The sequence below is a fragment of the Limulus polyphemus genome, unplaced genomic scaffold (genome assembly GCF_000517525.1).
Source record: "Limulus polyphemus unplaced genomic scaffold, Limulus_polyphemus-2.1.2 Scaffold2937, whole genome shotgun sequence".
Classification (NCBI taxonomy): domain Eukaryota; kingdom Metazoa; phylum Arthropoda; class Merostomata; order Xiphosura; family Limulidae; genus Limulus; species Limulus polyphemus.
In genome coordinates, this window is record NW_013668547.1 from 23,389 (window position 1) to 34,586 (window position 11,198).

Genomic DNA, 11,198 nt, shown 5'->3' on the forward strand with positions numbered 1-11,198 from the left:
GCAAATAGCCCTCGTGTAGCTTTGCACGAAATTCAAAAACAAACTTACATGCTGTAAGGAGAGATATAGGGAATGTCCCTAATCAAACAGCTGCTACTGTTTTAAGACAGGGATGTAGATATTCCCCAGTATGATCAGAATTTACTTTCGTAGTGTAGGCTACAGTGGGAAAGTAGCTAGACATAAGTCACTGCTAACTCTAGGCAACATTGTACATCAGCAACAGTTTTCGTCACTGTATTTTTATTTATTTTTTCAGAAAAGTAGATGTGCACAATTTTTAAATAGTGTATGCACCTGGGTTCAATGACTATTCTCCCCAGAATTTTGTTGAACTGTCTGCAAGCTACAACAAAATACAGCAGTATTTCAACTATAATGTTGGTATCATTCAAGGAGTTGGATGATCACACCAGCAGGTATGCAAAGTTCTGCTTAATACATCTCTATTATTGAACAGTGTCTTTTACTTGTCTATTCCAATGAACAGATTACCAGATAAAGCAGTGATTTCCTACAAGATGGAGCTCTTGCCGAAGTCGCAAAACAGTGGCTTAAAGATCAGTGTACTACCACTCTCCCTGGCTAAACCAATCAAAGGATATGTACTATATCAAACATTTCAAGGCCATCCTTAATCAAGCATTGTGAGATCACCCCAAATAACAAACTTCTAGGATTTGTTTGTTATTAAGTGCAAAACTATACAATGGGCCATCTGTGCTGTTAAAATAATTTTATTAATAATCCATGATGGTATCAAGTACTATGGTATATAAACTAGAATTAAGTCAAATAAAATATTTACAGTATTGGAAATTATTATGGAAACATCGAATAAAGATGGGTATAAAATAAATAGTGTATTATGGGATTTTTCAACATCTGTTGTATACAAATGAACTGCACCACAGTACAGTCATGTATTGATAGTTTATGGTTGACTGTCAATCAGACAGTGTTGTACTAGCATAAAGCATATAAACGTACAGACAGTCGTACTATTTCCAGTAGTAGTATGGTTAATGCACTGATGGCCCCAATGACAAAAATGCCACGTGACAGATGTGCAGAAATCAAAGTTTCTGCTGGTGAAGGCTACTCCTTACAACAGATTGAGGCAAAATTTCTAGTTTCAGTAGGAGCTGTATGGAAACTCTGAAGAGGGTACAGGAAACTAATACTGTTGATTATAGAAGTGTTCTAAATTGATATCCCAAACTCATCTAAGTTATCTTAATTAACTCAGAGTATGCTTTTTACACGACATACAGCTAGGTATGAGTGTTACCTTTATAACAGTAAGATACCCATTAGGTCGAAGTGGCATCACTGGATGTTTAAATGCTCAGGAGAGATATCCAAAATAAAAGACCGATATGGTCATCAGACTTTAAACATTGGGATGGACAAAGCCAGTGGGGTGTACTGTCTATAGATGTATCTACATTCAAATTGTTTGGCAACAGTCAATGATCGTTTGTTCAGTAGCAGAAAGGAGAATGGTATTATGGTTAGTGTACAACATCTACAATGAAGCATGCTGGAGGACCAATACAAATGTGGGCTGCATCTAGGCCAATGGTGATGGAGATCTAAACAAAATTGATGGCACCTTGACTGCTGACTGATACAATTAGATTTCTTAATCATCATGTCATTCCCTCAGGAACAATTCCTGTTGGGAAGGGATTCATCTTCCTAAGCATGCAACAAGTAAGTGTATGCGAAATTATACCTGGAGAAAGAAAAAAAAAGAGGTTACAGGAGCACTCCCTACATCTTGGTCTGTACATAGTTCCAATATTATTGTTATTAACATTATTTGGTATTATTATTATTACAATTTATGGGATTATGGGGAACTGAGAAGGTAATGCGGCATATTTGTGGCGAGGCCCGGCATGGCCAGGTGGTTAAGGCACTCGACTCGCAATCTGAGGGTCGCGGGTTCGAATCCCTGTCACACCAAACATGCTCGTCCTTTCAGCCGTGGGAGCGTTATAATGTGCCGGTCAATCCCACTATTCGTTGGTAAAAGAGTAGCCCAAGAGTTGGCGGTGGGTGGTGATGACTAGCTGCCTTCCCTCTAGTCTTACACTGCTAAATTAGGGACGGCTTGCGCAGATAGCCCTCGTGTAGCTTAGCGCGAAATTCAAAAACAAACAATATTTGTGGGGAGTAATATGGATATTTCTATCAATCGTACACATTGATCAATTTATAGTAACATAAAAACATGATGCACAGCTCTGTTTTAAGTTAATGAAAATAATATTGCATCGTGCAATTAGCTTTTCTTTTATGTTTGCTGTAATGATGTATTGTACTAATAATGTAACAACCATTTAGTTACAATTACTCATTATTTGTGACTCCTGTGTGCGTATCATCTGTGCATTTCAATAAGTATTTATGTATGTCGGAATTTTTTTCTTCACAAGAACATTCATCTGCCAAGGTACGTTTGATTCTTGGAGATTGTATAGTTGTGAGAATCATGGAAAAATTCCCGTGCACGTGCTTGGTATTGACAGGTAAACCTCATTAATCAAATACTTATGCGGTTTTATTTTCAAAGTGTTTCACGCATAATCTCGTTTGTTGTAACGTTGTTCCTTGCCCAAAGTTGAAGGTTACTTTTTTTTTCTTTTCTGTTAACGATTTATTCCACGATGTATTTTCGATCTGCTAGTAACAACTTGTGTAATATTGAGCTTTGAAATGTTTTCCAATTTGATGCGGGCGTGTTTTTATTTTAACCCAGGGTTCTGTTTATGGTTTTGTTCCTCAGTCAGTTTTGGATGTGAGGGTACCAGCATTGTGTTTCACCACAATTAGAAGTATTTCCGAACATAAAACTGACGTATTTTTCTACTTCAAAAACTTTGTGTCGAGTACTGAGGACCACACACACAAACCAAATGTCTTACCTTCTACTCCCTGATATGATCGTGTTTCAAAACCAGGAACCAAAATCAAGGTTTAACATGTATCATGTATGAAAAATTACTTTGCTATCAGTATCAACAGCGCTCTGGCCACCACATACAAACGTAGTATCATTAAAAGTTGGATATATATAGTGTTAAGTGTTATTAAATGTTTGAGGAACAGCAAATCTGGATATAACGGAATTTGGAGTTTACAACCCTGGTATTATGAAGGGATCTAACTGACGTGTATGGTATATGGGTATATCTTGTACCCAACTTTTACTGTTCACCTTTACAGATGGTAAGTCCTCTGTAATTATCATGACCGATTGCTAAACTTTTAAATAATGATATATTTATGTCATGAAACAGTATTAAATACAGGAACACGTACTCATGTGGATTCAAATAAGTTTTCATATTCATTACTAGTTCCATTCTTTAATTATCATTTTTTTCATTTCGGGCTGTAGTTAGAGGTATCGATGTACAAATATTAAGGCTTTGTACAAAACGGTTAAAATGTTAATAGTTATAAAGGCCTTACCTGATTGGTATTTATCTAGGGTAAGCTCTTGATGTTAATTGTAGTACATATCAGAATATCATATAGTTTCAGGGAGAAATATTCAGCAGCGGATAACATGTTTATTGATTTTCTTAACCCTAAAATTACCGACGGGGCATTCGAATGTTTTTAAAAAAAATCTAATTTCTATGAAATAAATTGAAAATATATATATATAATCGAAACGATCTGGTATAGCCTAGTGGTTAAGGCGATCGACTCCCAATCTGAGGATCACTAGTTCGAATCCCCGTCAATCGCCATTTCAGCTAAACGTTATAAAGTTACGGTCAATCCCACTAAGAGTAACCAAAGCGTTGATGGTGGGTAGTATATCACTGTTAAACCATTAGGAATGGCTAGCCTTGTATAGCTTTGTGTGAAATTCAAAACAAACAAGTCACACAAAACATTGAATCGATGCTCCATTTAATCTCGCTACGGACTGCAAGCGCCCTCTATGTAGTTTACATAAAAAGTGGTATTACCTAAATATTCGGTCAGTTCTTTACACTGAGAATTTTAACAGACATAAAATGATTCAGTCTGATAATGAATTATTCACTACCAACCGGTAGTGAATGATATAAAACAAGTCGGCAATTTGAAGGTTAATACAGATATATTTATATAAGGCCCCAACTGGCTGAACAGTAAATCTGAGAGCTTATAACGCTAAAAATCCTGTTTCGATACCAGTGGTGGGCAGAGCAAATACAGCTAATTTATCTAAGAAAATGGGGCGAAATGTTTTATGTTCAGTCCTTTGATTTCATTAAGTATATCACTAAGATAATTCATTTAGCAAGTACACGCGATTAATTTATCTCTCTTTTTTTATTAAGAAAAATATGCAATCATTAAATGCACGAACCATTTGTATTCCATTTGTAATAATCTCTAGTTTAAGTGTAAAACCCAATAATTCAACATGGATTATTGTAATTGTTTAGCAGAACCAATCGGGAAACACTTGAAATGTCGCCACCTAAGCTTTTTGTTATTGAAATTCTTGCAGAGTTTAGGCCATACGCGTTTCAGTGTTTAGCGTGCCAGACTGTGGATCCTAAGTTCCATGGTTCGCGCCTCATTACTGCTGAATAACAACAACAACAAAAGAGGCATTCAGCAATCACGAGTTGACGCTGTATGGTATTGTCTATTTGTTCAACTTGAAGGACGGCTAGCACAGATAGCCCTCTAGTGGCGTGGCTTTGTGAGAAATTCAACAAAGATATAAAAATATCAGTAAAATTCTGTTATCCTTGTAAAACAGATTGTGCCCATTTTCGCCTTTTTTTTATCAAGAATTTAAATGATGTACACAGTTATATAACATCCATGTGCTTAAAAATGACTAAATAGTACTTAAGCATTTATGTAAGTTGCATAAAAAAATTATTAACCACCTCGAAATTGGCAACTTTTCTTCTTTTTGTTTTTCTTTTTTAAGCAGGTGAACAGTCCGTGCGATGATATCTTCTACTCGTCCAACGAAGTGCCTTTATTTAAATTTTCGTCTGGATTCTAACGTCGAAGTTGTTTTGTTACTATAGTTTCCTTGTAGCACCTGTTGGAAGTGTGTGGCAATGCCATTAAAGCGGGTTTTACCACAGTGATGCCTTATAAACATGAAAACAATTCGTCGTCGATTGTCTAAAGCTGCACGAACGTCTAGGCCTAACAGCGAAGGTGGTTTATCAGAATTAGCAGAGCATCTGTCGCTGCAAGAGAATGGTGGTATTACACAGAACGGTAAGTTTGGGGGGAAATACTTTAAACTAATGATGATTACTGAACTAATGATACGTATAAACTGTATAACTACTTGGTTATATAAATAATATATAATCACATATTAAGGTATTTTGGATTTTCGCCAACTTCAATACAGTGATACGCATAATTTGTAGATTGTTAAGTGGGCTGAGCGTGACTTGGTTGTTAACGTGACTGAACTAATCCTAAGATTCGTGGTTCGCAAACCTTTGCCACAAAAAGCGCGTTCCTCTGGTCTGTTCAAACAGACAAGAATAGCCCGAAAGTTAGCGGTGAGAATTGTTAAATAGCTGCCTTACTCTAGTCTATCAGTTCAAAATAAGGGACGGCAAACAACAAATAGCCTTTGTTGTAGGTTCGCAGAAACAAAACAAATAAATGGGTTAGTAAGTCGATCAATGTGAAGTGGTATGCTCATCTGTTAATATAAATGGATTAGTAAGTCGATCAATGTGAAGTGGTATGCTCATCTGTTAATATAAATGGATTAGTAAGTCGATCAATGTGAAGTGGTATGCTCATCTGTTTAGTAATTTCCAACTGTACCTTTGTATGCATGTGTGTATTGTTTTTAAACTCCTCACATAACTTTGAAAGAAAAGCCGTAACCTTTGCATGTAGGTTATTAACCATCACAGGAGTGCTAGAAATGAGGAGCCAAGGGTTTTATGAGGGACGCTGAGATTTGACTGAAGCGATTCAATTAAAAGTTGGTATTAACTTGTAAGGAGACGTGAAAACATTCCAAGAACTTGTGGGCGAGAGTAAAGAAGAGTGTATAACAATATGTCAACCCCCACTATATCTGACATATCAAGCGTTGACGAGGCCTTTTGCCCAATACTAGGGCTCATCAAGCCAGCTAGGATATGACAAACAGTGGTTGAGACACTATATTACCAACTGTTATGGTGTGAAATTAGATAAAGTTACGAAATATAATTTTTATCAATTTTATGAAACGTTTTTTAAAATCAGAATAATTATACTTAGATATTATCTCTTTGTTTTACTAGTTAACAGTATTCGACTGTAGTATTATCCCTTTGTTTTACTAGTTAACAGTATTATACTTTGGTATTGTTTTTTGTTTTACTAATTAACAGTATTCGACTGTAGTATTATCTCTTTGTTTTACTAGTTAACAGTATTATACTTTGGTATTGTTTCTTTGTTTTACTAGTTAACAGTATTATACTTTGGTATTGTTTCTTTGTTTTACTAGTTAACAGTATTATACTTTGCTATTGTTTCTTTGTTTTACTAGTTAACAATATTATACTTTGGTATTATCTCTGTTTTACTAATTAACAGGGTTGTACTTTGGTATTATCTCTGTTTTACTAATTAACAGTATTATACTTTGCTATTGTTTCTTTGTTTTACTAGTTAACAATATTATACTTTGGTATTATCTCTGTTTTACTAATTAACAGTATTATACTTTGGATTATTTCTTTGTTTTATTAGTTAACAGTATTCGACTGTAGTATAATTTCTTTATTTTACTAGTTAACAATAATATACTTTGGTATTATCTCTGTTTTACTAATTAACAGTATTATACTTTAGTATTATTTCTTTGTTTTACTAGTTAACAGTATTCAACTGTAGTATTGTCTCTTTGCTTTACTAGTTAACAGTATACGACTGTAGCATTATCTCTTTGTTTTACTAGTTAACAGTATACGACTGTAGCATTATCTCTTTGTTTTACTAGTTAACAGTATACGATTGTAGCATTATCTCTTTGTTTTACTAGTTAACAGTATACGACTGTAGCATTATCTCTTTGTTTTACTAGTTAACAGTATACGATTGTAGCATTATCTCTTTGTTTTACTAGTTAACAGTATTATACTTTCGTCCTATCTCTTTGTTATTACCTTTGTGCGTCGTGTTAATTTAAAAACAGAAACTTTTCTGTTGTATAGAGTTACCTGCGGATTGATGCATTTCTTTTATACGTTTGTTTAAGCTGTTGTGGCCAAGCGTGGCCCAGTGGTTAGCGTTCTGTACTGTAGATCTGTGAGTCGAACGTTCGCGTCCTGTTGCTGTAAAACGAAATATATATATATACATAATTGTGTTCTGCACTTTGAGGCCGTGGATGCGTTATAAAGGTAACGGTCACGTCCCACTATTCGGCCAGACAGTTCTAACGAAAGAGCTGACGGTCCGTGCTGTTGACTAGCTGCCTTCGCTCTAGTCTGTAACATCAAAATTAGGGACAGATAGCCATTAAGTAGTTTTCCGCAATTATTCTAAAATAAACCTATTACAAGCTATCCTGTATTGTATTATCCATGGATATAAATATTTTTGCCCATGTATTCTTAAGTTACCCAGAATTTGGTTAACAATGGATAGATATATTTTTGTCGTACCTGATAACAAGCAACCCCATGTTTCTTACCCGCGAATAGATACGTATCTTGTGTACCTAACTTTAAGTTAACCCTTGTTAGAAACACATGGATGGATATGTTTCTGTCGTGCCTAATTTTAAGCTCTTCCGTATATGTATACTCGAAGATAGATTGTTTCTGTCGTACAAATTTTAAAGTTACATCTTATTTGTTTACTCGTGGATATATACATATACATTAAACCAATCCAAAACAGTCTCGTATATTGCTCATTCCAATATTTTGATAAAAATCTATATAAAAACGACTACTAACCGTAATAGATCGCTATATCATACATGATGATAGTAGTCCTATGTATCTCTCCACTCAACTTTTACTCTAATAAAAAAAAATCCACCTGCACTAGGCCTTAAAATATCGCTTAGATTAAGGTATCACCAGTATATTTAAAAGGGTATTATGTGTGAAATACGTGATTGATAACTATTTCAAGTAAAAAAAGTGACTTTTTTTTACTACGGAACTGTTTGTGAGTGTACACGACCAAATGAAGAGAAATAGTGAAATTGCACTAAATGTTATAAGCATTCTATCATGGATGTGGCCCTGAAACGGGAAGTAAAATCAGTCTTTCAACTCGATGTATCTACATTAGTGTTCACGCCCTGATTTCGTGAATAACTATAGCATTTTTGCGGTTCGATATACATATTAAAGGAGGTAGGAAGAGGTCTGAATAGAACCTGACCCTCCTAGGTCGCGCACAACGACCAAAATACCGATCCAGACAAGTTCGTGGATAGATTGTTTCTGTCGTACGAATTTTAAAGCTACATCGTATTGGTATGTATAGGTATGTAGTGTTAGATATTAATACCCTAAAACAACAGGACTATATTTAGCCAAATATTTAAGTAAGACCTCTAACCATGAATAAATGTGTCAACCTAAATGTTTTGTTCAACAAAGAAGTTGGGCCCGGCATGGTCAGGTGATTAGGGAACTCGACTCGCAATCTGTGGGTCGTGGGTTCGAATCCCCGTCACACCAAACATGCTCGCCCTTTCAGCCGTGGATGCGTTATAATGATACGGTCAACCCCACTATTCGTTGGTAAAAGAGTAGCCCAAGAGTTAGCGGTGGGTGGTGATGACTAGCTACCTTCCCTCTAGTCTTACACTGCTAAATTAGGGACGGCTAGCACAGATAGCCCTCGTGTAGCTTTGCGCGAAATTCGTAACAAACCAGATAAGGAAGTCAAAACCAAATGAGTTTCAGTTATAAATAAAGAGTATAAGTTCTGATAGGTGATGATAAGTGACTAATAGAGTTGCTGGAGTGCTTGGGTTAATCGAGTAATGTGACTTTTAAAAAAAAAGACTATTCTGAACAGATACTAATAGTAAAATTTGTAAATTATTTTGCTAATTTTCGTTCTGCACTATACCTTACTTTGTCTGAGCTGTGTGTGAACTGTTGGTTGCCTTATGTTTTCTGATTTATTTAAACACTGTAAGTAAATAAGAAACGTAATACCCTACGCTCGGGAAGCTAACTTGTAAGATTTGGCTTTGTTGAGCAAATATCACCAGCCCAGCTGATTCGATGACAGAGATTCTAACAACAAAAAAGACGTTGTGCCTTCAGATCAAGAAGTGTAACACTAGCTTATAAAAAAAAAAAAAGTAAAATGAGTGACACTGTCTGCCATCTATCGCACGATATTTATACAGTAACGTATTATTGGTGATTGATTACAGAAGTTGGCTGATTTTATGCGAAAATAAACGAACGCTAACACCAGGAAAGTTTAGTACAACATTTTTCACTGTATATGTAGTAAAGTGTCCTTGATAGTTGTGAAAACTGTACTGTAAATAAAATAATCAGGGTTTCTGAGATTATTGGTTGTTTAATTTCTTGAAAAAGTGGCACCCTATAGTGTGCTACAAACTTTAAAATAAAAAGCAATGGTTGATTTAATATAATAACCTATTACTGCATTGTCGATATTTTCTTTGTTTCAATACAGTTGTAAAAATTTGTTTGTTTCTTTTATTGTTCATGTTGTTGTTTTTTCAGAATTTTACCTATCTACTTATACATAGCCTTCCCTAGTTGTGAACTGATAAACTAGAAGGATGCGGCTAGCAACAGTCTCCACTGCCACGTTTTGAACTACCCTTTCCTGGTCGAACAGTGTAATTTTACCATCACTTTTAAAACTCACACATGGTCCCCCAAGTGCGGAGCGCGTTTTTGTGGCAAAGGGCCGGGAAGTAAGAACCCTCAGATTCACGGTCCGGGCACGCTAACCACTCTAGTGACCAGACCGTGCGCAGCCGGTTGTGACATTACTTTCGGCTTGTTTCCGCCTTGAAATCTACTGTTTATAACACCAGACAACAACAATAAAAAATCTCAGTTACCACAGAAAACTTATAATGTTACGATCAATCCCACTATTTGTTGGTAAAAGAGTAGCCCAAGACTTGGCGGTGGGTGGTAATGACTAGCTGCCTTCCATCTAGTCTTACACTGTTAAATTAGGGACGGCTAGCGCAGATAGCCCTCGTGTAGCTTTGCGCGAAATTCATAACAAACCGAAACTGTAAACAAACATGTAGTAAAAATATAGTTATAGACCAAACGATCAACATTATAGTTAGACTTCAGTACGTCAAATGTGTACAAGTGAAATATTTTTTTTCTATAGAAATAAAGTGAAAAAGTACCTTTCTTATGAATCAATGAATACTTTTAGAATGATTACATATTCACGAAAATCCTGCTTTTGGAATTATAACAATGTTAAGAAAAACGGTAATCGTTCTTGGGTGCAAGAACTTAATAAATTGGTATTTTTATTTTGTACATTTTACTGTCTGCAAAACTACTCGTTATAGGGCGTATGTCTTTGTTCTTTCACAAGGTTTGAGAGAAGAGAAAACGAGCTTTGAGACTTGCTGATTGGAAACAAGTTTTTTGCGTGTGTATTTTTTGTAATATTAATATTTGGGATAACATTTCTTTTTCAGCCTTACGTAGTGTGCATGTAATAAGAGCCTGATATTGAGAATATACCCGATTCTGTCAGCAAAGGTTAAAATATGTGTTGATAATGAGGTTTTTTGAAACAACTCGTGATAATATTATATAATATATATAAATTAATTAATGAATGGAAAACTAATATTTCTCATTACTTCAGAATATTCGTGTATACGTTACTGTTGTTTCATTTTTAACATATTATATACTAGTAAATAAGTAGACAGTCCTTCTCCCTCTTGAAGACACAAATCGACTTTCTCTATAACGTCACATGTTAACAAATTTGATGCCGGAAGTATAGAACCTAGAATACAAAAAGTCCTGGTGCGAACGAAAGTATCCCTGTAATGTTTGTTTGTTTGAAGTTAAGCACAAAGCTACACAATGGGCTATCTGTGCTCTGCCCACCACGGGTATCGAAACTCGGTTTCTAGCAGTATAAGTCCGCAGATATACCGCTGTTTTACTGGGGGACTTCAACTATTCAAC

The 11,198-nt window shown here is 35.4% G+C and overlaps 1 protein-coding gene across 6 annotated transcripts in view; it reads left to right on the forward strand.

Annotated features, from left to right (window-relative positions):
• LOC106468256 (cyclin-dependent kinase 17-like) overlaps positions 1 to 11,198 on the forward strand; it is a 142,130-nt gene that overhangs the window by 20,658 nt on the left and 110,274 nt on the right. For 5 of the 6 annotated variants that reach the window (XM_022396586.1, XM_022396589.1, XM_022396591.1 and 2 more), the window contains exon 2: positions 4,958 to 5,259. In XM_022396586.1, coding sequence (XP_022252294.1) covers positions 5,136 to 5,259 — 124 coding nt within the window. In that variant the 5' untranslated portion in view covers positions 4,958 to 5,135. The remainder of the gene's footprint in view (positions 1 to 4,957; positions 5,260 to 11,198) is intronic. The other variant, XM_022396588.1, reaches the window with a different exon arrangement.